Raw genomic sequence first — 17,981 nt, forward strand, 5'->3', positions numbered from 1 at the left:
GTACTGGGGCCTTCTTTCTATAATGTGAAAAAGAGAAAAGCTACAAGGGGTGATCTGTGGGGAGAGTGCTGTAAAGATGAGCAGATACAGGGTGTAATTAGCATAGAGTCAAAGGATAACAGGTGCAAAATGTGAGTTGGGGGGCAGAAACGCAAACCTAGTTACAGACTACAGATTAGGAGCAATTAAAGTAAAAACTAAGAGTGGCCAGGCCTGCTCACTGTTCTCTTTATCTTCTTCCGTCTCAGGAAAGAAAAGAAAAACTCATTCCTCTTTTTTCCTTTTCCCTCCAATAGAAACTCTCCCTCTGGGCCCAGAAGAGAGTGAAGAGTTTCTTGGTGGGGTTTCCTGGATTGGTGGACAATCCAATCAGTTCTGGCCTGTTTTCAGGCTAATGACTGGGGATTCTTGTGCCAAGGACTTTCCCCACACCCGATAGACCAGAATTGCTTGGGTTTCCTAGCATGATTGGTTTATTTTGGCTTGATTTTCACCTGCTCTCTTGTCTGTGCTGGGCACAGGGCTAGGGGGGAATTATGCCTTCTGTGACCCTTAGGGGACAAGCCATTCTGGGTGGGCATATTTTCCAGGGAGTAAGAGATGATCTTTTGAAACATAAAAAGAAAAATCTCCTCTGTTCTGACAGCTTAATAACTTGGGGAGAAAATATTTCTAAAATATATGTATGGGGGTGAATATTTGTACTCACTGCAAGCTGATGTCACAAAAATGAGCTTTTAATAATTTTTCTAATAAGAATCTCATTTGGTTCCTGAGGCTTCTGTCAACTTAAAAAATAGTCACAACCTAAAAGTTGAGAGCTATGTTTTATTTGACGGGAATTTTTTAGGACTTCAGGCCTGGGAGACAGCATCTCAAGTAACCCTGAGAGAATTACTCTGAGGAGGTGGTGGGGAGGAGTTAGGTTGTATATGAGTTTGCAACGAAGGGTAGGTAGTCTGAACATCAAAGTATTTTTGTGAATTACAGAAAACCAATCTCAAATGAAGGAATTCAGTGCCCTCCTGTGTATGGTAAGATGCAAGAGTCTGGGCTCACTGAAATCATTCCTTTCATATGCATCTCAAAACACACAGCCAGTATCCTGTGTTTTTTTCACATCCTGAGTTCTTCAGGGCTCACTGTAGAGAGTGGCTGCATCCCAATGGTTGCCAGGGCATGAAGGTGTTCTTCCTGAGTGCCCTGGAGGGCTGGAAATGCTTATGACTGTGACATCCTTGTTCACTGATATGGCAGGAAATACTCCATTTCTCACTCCTATTAATGAGTAAAGGGGAATTTAAGCTGCCAGCTCATGTTATTCTGGTCTAGGTTGGTCTAACTCTGCCTTTCTGGGTTTTATTCAGTCTCTTTTGGGTATATAGCTCAGATGGCAAAGAATCTGCCTGCAATACAGAAGACCCAGGTTTGATCTCTGGGTCAGAAAGATCCCCTGGAGAAGGAAATGGCAATCCACTCCAGTATTCTTGCTCAGGAAATCCCATGGACAGAGGAGCCTGGCAAGCTACAGTCCATGGGGTTGCCAGAAGTCAGACATGACTGAGTGACTAACGCTTTGGGTAGATGCTCAGTCGTTTAGAGTTTCTGACCTTGCCACCTACTTCTTGCCAGAGTCTGAGAACTGGGGCAGCCGTGTCCCCAGGGTGTGATGGGGAGGGTGGCTGGTCCCCATCTGCTGGCCTGGGGGCTCCTCACTGGCTTCTATGAAGATGCTCCTGGGCCTGGCTGGTCACACAGTGTCCCTCTATATCTTCTGCTGAAGTTTGTGGCTGGGAAACCCAGGGTCTGGTCTTGCCTGGGAGTCAGAGCCAATGCATTGGCTGACATGGCCCCACTGTGCCCCTTGATGGCCCCATGGTTTCCTGTGCCCCAGCCATGGCCTTGGCTCTCCCCTGGCTTAGACTGCTACCTGTGCAGGTGATACCCAAACCATGTACCAACCAGCAGGGCAGGAGCACCCATCAGTCAGAGCAGGTGCTGCACTAGGCTTTGGACCATGAGGGTCTCGGGTGCGTCTCTGGAAAGGCAGAGTGTAGAGAGCTCAGGGCTTAAGTAAGTGGTTATTTACTAGCTGGTCAGGACGTTTCTGGCTTTCCCAGGTGGCACTAGTGGTCAAGAACCTGCCTGCCAATGCAGGAGACAGGAAGGACATGGGTTCAGTCCCTGGGTTGGGAAGATCCCTTGGAGGAGGGCATGGCAACCCACTCCAGTATTCTTGCCAGGAGAGTCCCACGGATAGAGGAGCCTGGCGGGCTACAGTCCATGGGGTCGCAGAGAGTCAGACATGACTGAGGCAGTTTAGCACACACGTTCGCAGGAACATGTTTGCATAATCGGCTGTACTGCTCCCTATAGACTGAGTGTCCCGCAGCCTCTAGGTCCTCTTGTCCTCCATCATGGCAGCCCCATATCAGCTCAGATCTCAGCTTGCCCCAGTTCTCCACTGGAAGCACAGGGGGAGCTGTATTTCCTCCCCATCAGCAAAGAACTGAGACTCACAGGTAACTAACGCTGCCTCCCTCCACCTTAACATGCCAATGTCTCCGTCCTCCCTGGGTGCTGCCGTCTTGATCAGGGCTCCCTACTTTACCCTGGTGGGAATTCCTCGAGGGATCCAGTTGGAAAGCAGAGCTGTCCCTCTGCACTCAGATTTTGAGCCTGGAAGTGGGGGCAGAACCCACTTTCCCACCTTGGACATCCCCTACGTTGTGTCCACTTCCTGCCCTCCTTACCGAGCAAGCCTTTGCTCTTCCCCTCTTTTAGGGCCATAGTGGCTGAAGACTCAGAGGAAACAGGAAGGGAAATACACTGGTAGATAATTCGCTGTTGTCCCCACCACATGCATAATGCACCTCCTAAGCTTGAGAAAGAAGGTCCAGAGAAAATACATTCATTTATATCATTTCTTTTTAGATTCACCAATAAGGAATCATATGAGATTTCTCTTTCTCTGTCTGACTTACCTCACTCAGTAAGACAATCTTTAGGTCCGTCCATGTTGCTACAAATGACATTATATTCTTTTTAATGACTGAGAGCGGGATTTAAACTGTTCTTCATGATTCAGGGGAAATCATTACAGACACCAACTGTTTTGTGCTGGAACACCTAGATACTTTCATGAAGCATGGAGAGGTGGAGCGGGACAATTGTGTCTGCTCTTACAGGGCTCTGTTGTGCTGTTTGGTTCTTGCACTCTTCTTACTAGTTTTTCTTCTCTGTCATTGGGCAATCAGCTGCTGCATCTTTGTGGGTGTGTTTTCTTCCATCAGCCCTCCCTCTTTTTCTGAGTAGCTGCCTCTTCTATGTCTAGGCTATGACAAATCTAGATAGCGTATTAAAAAGCAAAGACATCACTTTGCTGACAAAGGTCTGTATAGTCAAATCTGTGATCTTTCCAGTGGTCATGTATGGATGTGAGAGTTGGATCATAAAGAAGGCTGAGCACCTAAGAACTGATGCTTTTGAAATGTGGTGCTGAAGAAGACTCTTGAGAGTCCCTTAGACAGCAAGGAGATCCAACCAGTCAATCCTAAGGGTAATCAACCCTGAATATTCATTAGAAGGACTGATACTGAAATTGAAGCTCCAATACTTTGGCCACCTGATGCAAAGAACCACACTCATTGGAAAAGACCCTGATGCTGGCAAAGATTGAGGGCAAGAGGAGAAGAGGGCAGCAGAGGATGAGATGGTTGGATGGCATCACCAATTCAGTGGACATGAACTTGGGTGAACTCTGGGAGATGGTGAGGGACAGGGAGGTCTGGCATGCTGCAGTTCATGGGGTCGCAAGAGTTGGACACAGCTTAGCAAATGAACAACAACCTCTTCTCTGCTTCTCATTGAACAATCTGGTCACCTTTCCCTGACCCTCAAGGCTCTTGGAAGATACAGAAGGACTTCTTATGAGCTTCCCCCAGGATGGAATCTGGCCATTGAGTGGAGCTTAGGGGTAGGCAAACCTGCATCCTGAAATGACAGATGTTTCCGATGAGGAGTTCTAAGACTGGAAGTGTCCGTCCTAAGAGGTGCCAGCGTGGCCATCTGTGGAGGATGCTAGTTTGGGAAGACTGTGTAGGTGGGCTGCTAAGCTTGATGGCTCCTGGAACCCCCTCCGGCTCCAGGTGCTGGTGCTTCCACAGAGCCGAGATCCAGTCCCAAGGATGAGGATCGTGTAGGTCGAGGGTTACATCCTACTCCATCACTCCATCAGCTCTCTGGCCTTGGGGAACCTGCTTAATGTATCTGAGTCTGTTTCCATTGTTCATGTTTACACTGGGGATGACACACTCTTACCAGACCCATGAGCTTTGCTCTGTGGAGTTGTTCAGAGTACTGAGTCCCTTCTACACAAACCTCGGGCTGGGAGAATTGGAAGCCTGGTGGGTCTGTACTGTAGCTGCCAAGGGCCTCAGGGGTCCAGCTTCCATGTCTGTCCCGCTGGCTGACTACAGGTGACTATCCTGAGCTAGAGAAGGGCTTGTTGAGGGTTGGCCTATGGGAGGGGCTGATGCAGGAGGAAGTGTCTTTGCTTGCTGGTCCAGAACCCCCAGGGGCTCTGAACAACTGTGCCTTGCTGGGAATGAAGCACGTGAATGGAGTATTTGAGTGGCGGGATGAGCTGGGCTGATTTGCTGAATCTCTTGGGTAATAGTTCCTGGGGCAGATGTTCGTCAAAGTTCAAAAAGTTTGACAGGGAATGAGTGATTTTATTTACTTTTTTAATTTAATTTTTAAAATTTATTTTTGTTAAAAAATTTTTTTATTGGCATATAGTTGATTTATAATGTTGTGTTAGTTTCAGATGTACAGCACAGTGAGTCAGTTATATGTATATACACATATTTGCTCCTTTTTATTTTTGAGATTCGTTTCCCATATAGGTCACTACATAGTATTGAGTAGAGTTCCCTGTGCTGTACAGTAGGTCCTTGTCGGTTTTCTGTTTTATATGAAGTGGTGTGTATTTGTCAATCCCAATTTCCCAATTTATCCCTCCACCCCCTGGTAGCCATAAGTTTGTTTCCTCCACCTGTAACTCTACTTTGTTTTGCAGATAAATTCATTGGGAAAGGGTGATTTTAGAGAGAAAGACACTTACTGGTAGACAGTAAAATAGAGAGTGTGTAGCCCATGGTGGAGCTGAGTCTGAGCCTTACCAAGTTCTCCCCTTGGAGATTCCGCTGAATGTGGCCCAAAGGCTGGTTCTACCAAAGATGGGTCTTCCTGTGCCCTGGCTTCCAGTTAGCGCATCTGTCCCCCTGACCCCATTAGGGTCAAGACTTGCCGCTGACACAGCCACGCAAACCTGAAGGAGTCCTACCATCCTGCTCCAAATTCTCTTAATCCCAGAAGGGAGGGAAATGCTAGCTTCTCTTTTCTACAGGACAGAAGTAGTGTGTGGACATCTCTCAGGGATTTCGCTCTGAACCAACACGTTTGTCTGCCTCAAACCTGTCTTTTATTTCTCTGCATCTGAAGTTAGAGAATCTCAAATGCCTAACATTCTGTGCTTCCTAGAGACCTAGTTCCAAATACTTTTTATTTGGCTTCAACATTGAATTAGTAATTGCTTTTCCAAGCTTAATTTTGATGTAAATATTTATTTCCCCATAGGTTTCAGGGGCTTTTGTATCACATGCCTGAAACGCCCTGTTTAGATTTTTAGGAATTTGCAAACTGGACGTGACTCAGTGGTAGGTGTGAGGCTGGAGAGCTATTTGACTTCATTGATAGTCAAGATCGGTCACCTCATCTGTGTTCTGGGTGACTGTACTTCCTGACTCACAGACAGAGGCACTTGTAATGGCTTAAAACCTTCCGGGAACAAGGTGAAGGTAGAAATAAAGAAAAGTTTCATCTTCTAGGTGAATTAAGAGAGATACTCAAATACACTAGAGAATAAAATTTTTGCTCCTTTTAAATGCCTGAAGATTTATCTCTGGAGCTAACGTTTGCTTATTTACTCTCAATAAATGTTCAGGTGTTCAGGGGAAAGTGTGTGTGTGTGTGTGTGTGTGTGTGTGTGTGTATGTGTGTGTGTGTGTGTGTGGCCCAGCTGGGATTGGGGTGGGTCCAAGCAGGGCTGGGGGCCCAGGCCCCACTTCTGAAAACTATGGGAAATTACTATTTACATCAAAATTAAGCTTGGAAATTTTTTCTAAATTAAAAGCTGAAGCAAAATGAAAAGTATTTGGATCTAAGTTTCTGAGAAGCACAGAGATCATGAGGGGTCATGAAGAGCTCAGGGGCCCAGAAAGAGAGACAGACAGAAAGACAGAGAAGATGAGGATAAACCAAAATTGGTGACTCTGGGTAAGATACATCGGGCCGCCCAGGTGGCTCAGTGGTAAAGAATCCGCCTGCCAATGCAGGAGACACAGGTTCGATTCCTGAGTCAGGAAGATCCCCTGGAGAAGGCAGTCACAACCCACTCCAGTATTCTTGCCTGGAGAATCCCATGCACAGATAAGCCTGGCGGGCTACAGTCCGTGGGGTCTCAAAGAGTCAGACATGACTGAGCAACTAAACAATAATAACAAGATAAGATGCATACTGGTGTTCTACTTTTTAGTATATATAACTTCCTGCAACTTTTTAGTCTGTTGGAATTGCTTTCTGCAACTTTTTAGTCTGTTGGGATTGTTCAGAATTAAAGGTGAAGTAAACACCTGCACCGCTGTAGGCTGCACGTCCCTCCTTGAGCAGGAGTCAGGCCCAGGGTCACCGGCAGCTACAGTCACCTGGGCCTCAGGGGGCCTGTGGTGGACGCTGCTCGGGCCTCCGCCTCCTTCCCGCCCCTTCCCCTCCCTGGCACCCCTGGCTTAGGTTGAACCATCAACAGTTTCCACCTTACTTCATTCTTTTTCTTTTTTTCAATTTTTCCCACATTTTTGGTCGTTTTCAGAGTCTGGCCCTGCTTTGCCTCCTATTCCTCTCTACTTTACACTGAGTTCAGCAAAACAGGTCATTTGACAGAAGAAAAAACTAAAGCTAGAATTGTAACTCAAATACTGGAACAAAATGCCTTTACAATTTCTTTCTTCCAGTAAGAAGGTCATCTCAGATTCAAGCAGAAATGTCAAACTGCCTGTAATTTAAAGACACATTTAAAGAAAGTAGGACAGGAAAACGGCATTTTGCTGCAAAGTGAATTCTTCTTTCTCGGGGCTGCCAAAAACTGATGTTTCCCACACTGCGGCAGCTCCGGCTCCAGCCTGCTTCTGAGGTTTAGATGATTGAAAATGATCACGGCTATGTGTTTGTGGTTTAATTGTCTGAAGCCACTTCCTGAAGAGGTCACAGGGAAGCTGCTGTTTTGCCAAAGTCCACAGAGAGGACTGGAGACAGCTGCCTTTGGCTGGGGGCCCAGGCGGGTCTGGGGGTCCAGGCCAGGGAATGGGGAGCCTTGGGGGTGCTGGGTGCCCAGGAGGGGATCCGTGGCCCAGAGGTGGCTGGGGGTCCAGGTGGGGGGTCGGGAGCCCAGGTGACACGGGGGTTGGCACGAGGTGGGGCTACGGGGGCCCTAGTGGTGGCTTGGGGAGCCATGGTGGGGCTGGGGGTCCAGGCAGGGCCTAGGTCCATGTGGGGGTTGGGGGACCCAGGTGGGACTGGGGGGTCTAGGTAGGGGGTCAGGGGCCCAGGTGGGGCTCAGGGTCCAGGTGGGGATCGGGGACCCAGGTGGGACTGGAGGGTCCAGCTGGGGTCAGGGATGGATGGGCAGAGGCTGGTCTGGGAGGAGAGCAACAGTGTAGAATTTTGTTCCCCTGGAACAGGGTGTCCTTGTTGGGTCAGCCCTACTCCTCACCCCCACCAGATGTGGTTTTGAGAGGAGGGTTGACGAGAAAGTGATGGTGCGAGATTTCTTGGATCCCCTCCCAGCTCCAAGGCTTCAGCAGGCAGCCACCCCAGAGTGGACGCAGCCTAACTCCTGGAGTCAGAGTGACTTTAAAAGTGGTTGCAAACCTTCTCCCCATCAGAGGAGGCTAAGCCTGAGCCTTGGGGGTGCTTTCATCCCAGGAGAGTTGATGACTTTTTACGGTCAACGGGCAGAAATGTTTTAAGAGTCAGGTCTCAGAAAGAAGAGCAGAGAGAATGTTATGTGTGACAGATCCCTGAGGGGCTCCTTCCCTGAGCTCCTTGAAATTAGGGGTTCAGGATAAGGGTGACAGGAAGCCTGAACAAAGAGGGCAGTCGGGGTAGGGGTGGGGGCAGGTCCACGAAGGCGCTGAGGACCAGGCTCCTTCCACACATGGTCTGCACATGGCCCCATCCAGCCACCGTATCCACACTGAGCTGGCAGAAGGCAGACTTTGGAGCTGAGACTTAAGTTTTTCGGATACTTTTAAGTTGACGTCCGGGAGGATAATACGTTTCCACTTACATTTCATTGGCCCAGATTTTGTCATGTGGCCACTGCTAGTTGCAAGAGAGGCTGGGAAATGTAGTCTTTGTGTGGGATGGGAGGTGTTCAGTTAAGAGTTGGGGGGTTTCTGTTATTGGGGAAGCAGACCCTGGAGAAGGAAGTTAGCATCTGTCGTAGAAACTTTGTTTCTGAAGACTAAGGGCTTTGGAATCACCAGTCCTGGGTTTAAACATCAACCCCATGTACTAGCTGTGGCCAAGCTACTTCACCTCTTTAATCTCTTCTACTCTATCATCCACGGATTTGGAACGATACTCACATCATGGGCAAAACGAAAGAATCAACACTCAGTATTTAGCACAGCAGCCGTCACTGGTCCCCTGGTCTCTGTGTCAGTATCTTTGACTTCATTCATTTATTCAGGTGTGTGGTATTGATTGTTGTTGTTCAGTCACTAAGCTGTATCTGACTCTTTGCAACCCCATGGACGGCAGCACACCAGGATCCCCTGTCCTTCACCATCTCCCAGAGTTTGCTCAAACTCATGTCCATTGAATCAATGATGCCATCCAACCATCTCATCCTGTCACCCCCTTCTCCTCATGCCCTCAATCTTTCCCACCATCAGGGTCTTTTCTAATGAGTCGGCTCTTCACATCAGGTGGCCAAACTATTGGAGCTTCGGTTTCAGCATCAATTCTTCCAGTGAATATTCAGGGTTGCTTTCCTTTAGGATTGACTGGTTTGATCTCCTTGCTGTCCAAGGGATTCTCAAGAGTCTTCTCTAGCTCCACAGTTCAAAAGTATCAATTCTTCAGCCTTCTTTATGGTCCAGCTCTCACATCCGTACATGACACTGGTATTGATTGTACGTGTGTTTAATTCCTATTTCTTTCAGTCCTCGCTAGAGATCTCATGAATCTGGCTAGGACCAGGACAACTAGGATGTGATTAGCTGCGTGTGTTAGTCACTCAGTTGTGTCTGACTCTTTGTGACCCCTTTGACTGTAGCCTGCCAGGCTCCTCTCTCCACAGGATTTCCCAGGCAAGAATACTGGAGTGGGTTGCCATTTCCTTCTCCAGGGGACCTTCCTGACCTGGGGATCGAACCTGGGTCTCCCACATTGTGGGCAGATTCCTTACCGTCTGAGCCACCAGGGAAGTCCCTGTCCAAAGAGGATAAAGCAACATGGTCAATGTTGGGGTGACCTTTATGCTAAGTAAATGGCCTGGTGAACCTTGGGTGGGGTTGGAGGCAAAGTTACAGGAATAGAAGCAGGATGAGCTGATGGTGAGACAGCCCAGGGTGGACACCCAGCTAAGGGGAAAGTCTCAGGTCCTCCATGTCACCACTTGTCACCGGCAGGAGAGCTCGGGACACAGCTCTGAGCCCCCATCTTCTGGTGGTTGCCCAGTGATGAGGTGGGGGAGGTTTCTAGAGTTCAAGGGTCACTTCCTCTGTCTGCCAACACTGCCCTGGCAAGCTGAGAGCCATCTGGGTTTACTATGAGCCATTCTGAATGATATCTGTGCCAGGAATGGGGAACAAGCCAAACTCCTTCAAGAATATGAAGGTGGATGCTGGCAATGGTGTTTCTGTCTGGATTCATTCATCACTCCCAGCTCCCGAGCTGACTTTCAGGTGTGCGCATTCCCTGGTACTTTCTGGGAGTGGGCACCACGTAGTCCGTGAAAACTGAATAAGATGGAGCCTGTGTCCTCATGGGCTTCCCAGGTGGCTCAGTGGTAGAGAGTCTGCCTGCCAATGCAGGAGATGTGGGTTCTCTCTTCCCCTGGGTTGGGAAGATCCCCTGGGCGAAGGCATGGCTACACACTCCAGTTTTCTTGCCTGGAGAATACCATGGACAGAGGAGCCTGACAGGCTACAACCCATAGGGTCGCAAAGAGTGGGACACTGAGCCGCTCACACAGTTGTCCTCAAATCTGTCCCCACCCCTGGGGTCCAGAGGTGTGGTCCAAGGCCTGATGGCGCCCACTTCATTCCCTCCTGGGGAAACTCCTCCCTCTACAGGTGGGGGTATTTACCTGCCCCACGGATGGCAGGTTTGGCCACGTGTCTTGCTGTGGCCAATGGAATGTGGGCCAACAAGAGTGAGCTAGTTCTGAGCAAGCAAGGCCTCGCGTGCTTTTGCCCACGTTGTTTATGTGTTGCCATCACATGAGAACATCACCTCCCAGAAAGTCACTGGTCCAAGGAGAGCGAGACATCCATGGAGCTGACTTGGGTCCCACCTGAAGCTCGGAGCTGAGCCTAACCCAGCGTAATCTAGGTCGGCCAACCTCCATCTCACCCACAGACCTGTGAGCGAGAACGAAAGACTGGTGTTCTATGGCACTGGTTTGGGGCTGGCTTGTTAGCAGTATGGTTGTGGCAGTGGCTAGCGATACAAGAGGCACCTGTGATAGAGTGAGACGGACCAGGGGAGATGTGGATGGTCCAGGGGGCAGGTGCGGGGGCCCCACGGGGGAGGCGCGGGGGGCCTGGGGGGAAGTACAGGGGGCACCTGATACTCCAGCTTTGGGGAGGTTGATGGGGAGGAACGCTTCGTGAACTGGTGTAAAATATTCAGTTTTTGGCCCTCATTTTGCTTTTTCCTCTGGGATGCTCTAGACCACAGATTATATAGAATTCCTCAGGTTATGTCAGAATTGTGTGTAAAATAAGAGTTAATCCATAAGGACTGTGGCAAAAGTTCTCTGACAAGTTAAATATGAGGGCCTTTGGACTTTGTGATTCATTCACTCATCCCTGACTCAACAGACAGGAGTTAGGAAATGGCTCTGAACAAAATGAATTAGAATCCTGAGCACCTGAAGCTTACATGATGGTGAGAAAAGACAAGGTTGATGATAAATGTCAAGAGAGCAATAGAGCTGGAAAGGAAAGATGGAGTGTTGGGGCAGAAGGGGGTGCAATTATGCGGGAAGGTCGGGGAAGACCTTGTGAAGAGTGGTGTTTGAGCCAAAACATTAGCAGTGGCCTTAGGTGGGGAACGAACCTCTTGGGCCGAGGAGCTGGGAGTGCTAAGGCACATTTCAGGAGACTTAGGGTACAAAACTCCTATTTCAAGTGAAAATTGCCAGAGAGGAAGAACAGATTAAAATTTTTTGAGTTTTCTTGTTAAAAAAAAAAATCTAGGCTACAAGATTTCTGTTGTCAGGTAAAAGCTCCAGAGACCAGCCCGGGACCACCCTTACGGGTCCACTCTTCTGGTGTGGTGGCTCCTGGTGATACCGTTCCGTCTGTCTCCTCCGCTAGGCTCTGGTGTGCTGGACTGGCAGCCTCCCCTTCCTGTGTCCTCCAGAAGTTTCTGGGAGCCATGTTCCTCTTGTCCGTATTGATAATGGGTGTGTCCACCTTCGCCGTGCAGTCTGAGGAGCACTCGGGTAAGTAGTGACTCTCAGCTGGAAGGGCTTGCCTGCAGCTTCTCTGGGGATGGTGTTGTTTAGTCACTAAGCTGACTCTTGGTGACCCCATAGACTGTAACCCGCCGGGCTCCTCCGTCCATGGGGTTCTCCAGGCAAGAACACTGGAGTGGGTTGCCATTTTCTTCTCCAGGGGATCTTCTTGACCCAGGGATCAAACCCACGTCTCCTGCATTGGCAGGCGTATTCTTTACCGCTGAGCCACCTGGGGATAGGAGTTGCTTTTATCTAGGGAGATTTTGTTGTTATCGAGAAGCAAGGTGTGGCCATCCATGCCTTGGTAGGAGACACAGTCTTCTCTTGCCGGTCTCGTCTGGTGGATGAGTTTGCTGTGGGCGTCAGTCACTCCTGCCAGAGGAACAAACCAAAGAGACTGCTTTTGCCCTTGATAAAAGGTGGCTTTGGATTTTTACCATCCAATGTGTTGGAACTAAGCTAAACTCAATCAGGATCGACTTTGAATGGCCAGCTGTCATCAAATAAAAAATAACGCCAAACCTGAGACTTCCCTGGTGGCCCAGTAAGGTTAAGAGCTTGCCTTCCAATGCAAGGTCTGTGAGTTTGGTCCCTGGTCAGGGAGCTAAGATCTCACATGCCCCACAGCCAAAAATCCAAAACATAAAACAGAGACAGTATTGTAACAAACTCAGTAAAGACTTTAAAACTGGTCCACATTAAAAAAAAATTCTTAAAAAGACCAAAATTTTTTTTTATCTTGTGAACCTAATTTAACTCTTCCCACCAGATGTAGATGGACCTTGTTAGCAGCCCTAATGTCATTATCTGGGAGCTTTGAGAGCATTGTGAGCTCTCAGATTTGTTGGTGGGGCCCCACATCGTCAGGGCACGTAGTGCGCCTGGAGAGACCCAAAACCTGACCGTGGATTCTCTGTCCTTCAGTGGCCGCAGGAAGCTGCCGATTTCATGGCAGGCACCCCAAAACAAGGTTCAAGGTAGAAGGCGAGCCTTTGGTCTTGACGTGCCCCCAAGTTCTCCACTGGGAGTCTACCAGCGCCCATGTCAACGTGACTTGGCGTAGAAATGACTCCGCCGTGGCGGTCCCAGGGGAAGAAGAGTCGCGCGTGTGGGTCCGAGACGGAGCTCTCTGGATCGTGCCAGCCTCCAAGGCAGACTCGGGCACCTACATCTGCACTGTCAGGTCAGCCCCTTGGGGACAAGAGGGGAGGGGGCTCCTCCACAACGGATGCTTGCATGGCATTGCCATAACAACCTGGACTTCCGCATCCGGCCCATAGGTGGGAACCTACTTTCCGTCTGCCTCACTGTTCCTGAAATGCCTCCTAGCCGGGAGCCTATCCCCAGACGTCCTCACGGTGCCCGTTCTCCCCTTCACTGAAGTCTTTGTCTAAGTGTCAGCTCTAGGAAGAGGATGTCCCTGGCTACTTTGTCTAGAGCGGGATTCCTGTCACTCTCTCTCCTTTGTCTCCATCTGACACACACGTACTGGTTTGATGTATTTAAGGACTTGTCCACCCCGTTAGAACATACGCTCCGGAGCGCAGGGGCGTGGTTTGTTTCGTTCACTGCTGAATCCACAAGGACTTAAGGAATACATGCAGAACCCTGAGTCGGATTGGAGACGGGGGAGAGACTTTAGGAAGCAATTAATCCAAATGCTTATGGGGCGGGGAGAGCCAGGCTCATAAAGTTCTCCCAGGTGGTGGGTGTGGAGCTGAGGCTGGAACCCGCAGTTCCTGACATGGGACTTAGTTCCCCCTTTATTGTCCTGTTGCCTTTTTTCCTCTTTAATTGTGGCGACACAAGGATAATATAACATTTACCATTTTAACCTTTAAAAAAAATTTTTTTTAATATCAGCTGAATTTATTTTTATTTGTTTCTAAATTTTAACTGGAGTGTAGTTGCTTTAGGGCTTCTCCAATGGCGCGGTGGGTAAAGAGTCTGCCTGCAGTACAGGGGACACAGGAGACGCGGGTTTGATTCCTGGGTTGGGAAGATCCCCTGGAGGAGGAAATGGCAACCCACTCCAGTATTCTTGACTGAAAAACCCCACGGACAGAGGGGCCTGGCAGACTGTAGTTCAAACGGTCGCAAAGAGCTGGACATGACAGAGTCACTAAGCACACGCAGCTGCTTTGCGGTGTTGCATCGGTCTCTGCTGCACAGCAGGGGCAGCAGCTGTGCTTATGCATGCATCCACTCCCTTCTGGGCTTCTTCCCATTCAGGTCACCACGGAGCACTGAGTATGCTTCCTGTGCTATGCACTGTGTTCCCATCAATTGTCTACTTTACACATAGCATCAATAGCGTATATGTGTCAACTGCAGTCTTCCAAGTCTCTGTTTCCATTAATACCACCATTTTGCCTCTGCCTTTTCCCCAGTTCTAAGGTTTTGATAGAATGATGATATTGAGATTATTGTTAGACCAACCAAAAACCCAAACAAACTTACCAAGCTCATTTCCCCCATGCAGTATTGAAAAAAATACTTCACAGATCTTATCCAAAGATCGTAACAGTTTCCTGATATTTGATTTCAGTTGATACATGATTTCCAAGAGAAGTAAAGGGGATATTCTTTCTGTGGAAACAGTGGCTCTTCAGAAACAGCCTCTCCATCTGGATAAGGTTTCCTGGGCTAGGGATTTGGAGCATGCTGGAGCTGTGCTGAAGCACCCCCCAGAACCTGGGAGGGTGTAGACCCCTTTGAAGAGGACTTGGAGTTTCTTGTACGTGTGCTAAGCCACTTCAGTCGTGTCTGACTCTTGGCAACCCATGGATTGTAGCCTGCTGGGCTCCTCTGTCCCTGGGATTCTCCAGGCAAGAATACTGGAGTGGGTTGCCATTTCCTTCTCCACTAAGACACTGGAATTTCTTCTTAGTGGCCTCGATGGCCTTGAAAGCAGTCTTGTGAAGGGTCCTTTGAGAAACAAGCAGAATACATCACCATTCCTATATGACAGTTATGACACGGTACTTCTTTTGCCCCCCAAAGATTTGAAAGGACTAGGGACAGAAATACTACAATACTAATGAGAAAAATACAGAATGAAGTATTCACTGAGATTGGGGTAGTTATTCTTCATTTCATTTAGTTTTACTTTCATTCTGCCTTGCCATTTAGTATTCTTTTCTCCTCTTTTCAATCAGAAATGCCTCTTACTGTGACAAAATGTCTGTTGAGCTCAGGGTTTTCGAGAAGACAGACGCCTCCGTGCCTCTCATCTTCTATCCACAAATTATACCCTTGTCAGCCTCTGGGCTACTAGTTTGTCCTGATCTGAGCGAATTCATCGGTAACAGAACTGACGTGGAGATTCAGTGGTACAAGGTACGTCTCTAAAAGTTGCCATTTAATGAATACATGTTTGAAGAGCCATAGAAAAGACATAAAACACCCATTCTGAAGGCAATATGTTCACTCCTCTATTTCTATTTTGTTAAAAAGGACCGTGATTAGTATATTCTATGCATCTTTATAAGCTTGAGTAAGCATCCTCAGATAGTTATTTGAAAAGACAGAGTGTGAAATGAATGCAGAATAAATAAAACCTGAAGAAAATAGCTTTTTACTCTATGCTGTGTCTATAGAAATTTAGAAAGAACTGTTTAACAACTTTATATACATGTTAGTAGAGTTTTTGTAAAAGCACATGAAAGTCAGCCTTTGGGTTAAAGGAGTAAATATTGATGTAAACACGATTTCCTATCTTGTTTGATAAATACCATTGTCAGCTCCCTTGGGTAGACCAGGGGTGGGCAAAAGACAGCCGTGGGCCAGTGAGCTGCCGCTCCTTTGTTTGTTTTTTAACTTTTTATTTTGTATTGGAGTATATTTAATTAATGATGTTGTGATGGTTTCAGGTGGACAGCAAAGGGGCTCAGCCACACATACACATGAACCCATTCTCCCCCAGACTCCCCTCCCCTCCAGGCCGCCACATCACATTGAGCAGAGTTCCCTGTGCTGTACAGTAGGTCCTTGTTATTATCCATTTTAAATATTAGCTGCTACTCATTTTTGGATGTTAACTATCCAGTTAAGGATAGTTTTCACATTTTTAAATGGTTTAAAAAATTAAAAGAAGACTATTATTTCATGACCTGTGAAAATGATATAAAACTCAAATCTCAGTGTCTGTAAGTAATGTTTTACTGAGACGTGCTCATTTGTTTCTGTGTTTTTATGGGGCAGCGACAACTGAGTTGAATAGTTGGACAGAAGATATGTGGCCTAAAATATTTACTTGCTGATTCTTTACAGAAAAAGTTTGCTGACCCCTGATATAGACTGTTAGTTGATACTGAAAAGTACAGTTACTTGTTTAAAAATGGATAGAAATGAACACTTCAGTAAAAAAAATAGGTTGACCAATTGACAAGCATTCTAACTGCAAAATAGCCAGAGTATGTCAAGTTAATATTGAAAACTTTTAAGTGATTTTCAGAGAAAATATTGAGTTGGCCAAAAAGTCTGTTCAGTTTTTTGTATAGGGTGGCATGGCAAAGCCTGAACGACCTTTTTAATGAACCCAGTAAGTAGCCAGCTCTTATGAATTAGTCCGCCCAATAGAGGAACTCTTGGTTTCATGAGTATAAAAAGGTCAAGTGAGAGATTTTACCATAGAGGAAAGAGCACCGATTCTGGGGGTGACCAGTCTGGATTGGAAACCCTGCATCTTCAGTGACCTGTTGTCTAGCCTTGGTCAGCTTTTTTCCTTCTTTAACCTGTTTTCTCTGCAAGAGGGCAGTTCATCCCTCCCACCACCTGGGACTGTTTCGAGTTGACATGGAGCAAGTGTGTGAAACACCCTGGGAAGTGCTTGGTGTGTAAATGTGGGTGGACAGGGGCATCCTGGTAGCTCTTAATGATGTCGGTTCCCGTCCTAAGAGTGCTGACCGTCGCTGAGCATGACTGTGTCCAAGTCTGTTCTCAGGTCCCCGACATGAGCCCAGTGCAGTAGGGGCTGTTAACATCTCCATTTTATGGATTAGGAGAGGGAGACACACAAATGCGAGTACTGTGCCCAAGGTCACTCAGCTGGCAGAGGGTGAAGTCTGACCTCTGATCGTGGAGGCCAGAACACGCACATCCCTGGCACACAGGGAACCCTGGAGACTTGTAGACCCTGGAAGAACCATGTGGCTCTGCCCTGTTTTAACTTTTTAAACTTAATCAACACACTAGAGACTGTCCACATTTCAAGTACACTAATCAGAAACCCACACTCTGTGTGTGTGTGAGTCGCTCAGTCGTGTCCAACTCTTTGGGACCCCATGGACTGTAGCCCGCCAGGCTCCTCTGCCCGTGGAATTCTCCAGACAAGAATACTGGAGTGGGCTGCCAGTTCCTGCTCCAGGGAATCTTCCTGACCCAGGGATCAAAACCGGTCTCCCACACTGCAGGCAGATTCTTTACCATCTGAGCCCTGTTTGGGTTTGTTCATATTTGATAACATGTGTCGGGAATGATGAAATCTGTTTTTAATTAAGTATATTGTTCAATTAGACTTAATGAGTCATGTGGCTGACAAACTCTTCCAGTTATGCCCATGTTCTCATTCAGAATAAGTCTGTGAACTGACTCAGGGTTCTATCTGACGATTGCAATCGTCATGGTTTTGAAAGAGATGTTCCTGAGAACATTTTGTGCTTGTGAAGTATTTCCCCTGCTCTGCTCTGCAGTACCTTTGTCCAAAGTGCGGCTTCATGTCTCACACTCAGTTTTCTCTTACAAAATTTTCTCCATCTCTCCTGACTCTTTAACTAGAAATGATTCTTAATGTGATTACTGCAACATCAACTCTTGGGGGGCATTCACCATGACTACATCACAGCACTCCTTTCTGGATGTTTCCCAGGGCCTATAGGCAGCAGTTAGGTCATAAATATATCTATATTTTAATGGCCTACTTTTTCAAAGAAGATAGTTTCTTTTTTTCCCATTGTGCTGAAGCAAACGTGCTTTAAACCTTGTGGTTAAACAGACCCAGCCATTTATTACAAACTTTTTATTTTGTATTGGGGTATAGCCAGTTCACAAAAATCTTGTGATAGTTTCATGTGGGCAGCAAAGGGACTCAGCCATATATAACGTGTATCCACTCTCCCCTAAACGCCTCTCCCATCCAGGCTGCCACATGACATTGAGCAGTTCCTTG

The 17,981-nt window shown here is 47.6% G+C and overlaps 1 protein-coding gene across 2 annotated transcripts in view; it reads left to right on the top strand.

The window, feature by feature from the left end:
- IL1R2 (interleukin 1 receptor type 2) overlaps window positions 1-17,981 on the top strand; it is a 39,081-nt gene that overhangs the window by 7,723 nt on the left and 13,377 nt on the right. For both annotated transcript variants that reach the window (XM_027554751.1, XM_027554750.1), the window contains exons 2-4: window positions 11,670-11,797; window positions 12,737-12,995; window positions 14,971-15,151. In XM_027554751.1, coding sequence (XP_027410552.1) covers window positions 11,731-11,797; window positions 12,737-12,995; window positions 14,971-15,151 — 507 coding nt within the window. In that variant the 5' untranslated portion in view covers window positions 11,670-11,730. The remainder of the gene's footprint in view (window positions 1-11,669; window positions 11,798-12,736; window positions 12,996-14,970; window positions 15,152-17,981) is intronic.

This window comes from Bos indicus x Bos taurus, chromosome 11 (genome assembly GCF_003369695.1).
Source record: "Bos indicus x Bos taurus breed Angus x Brahman F1 hybrid chromosome 11, Bos_hybrid_MaternalHap_v2.0, whole genome shotgun sequence".
In the NCBI taxonomy this organism is placed as follows: Eukaryota; Metazoa; Chordata; class Mammalia; order Artiodactyla; family Bovidae; genus Bos; species Bos indicus x Bos taurus.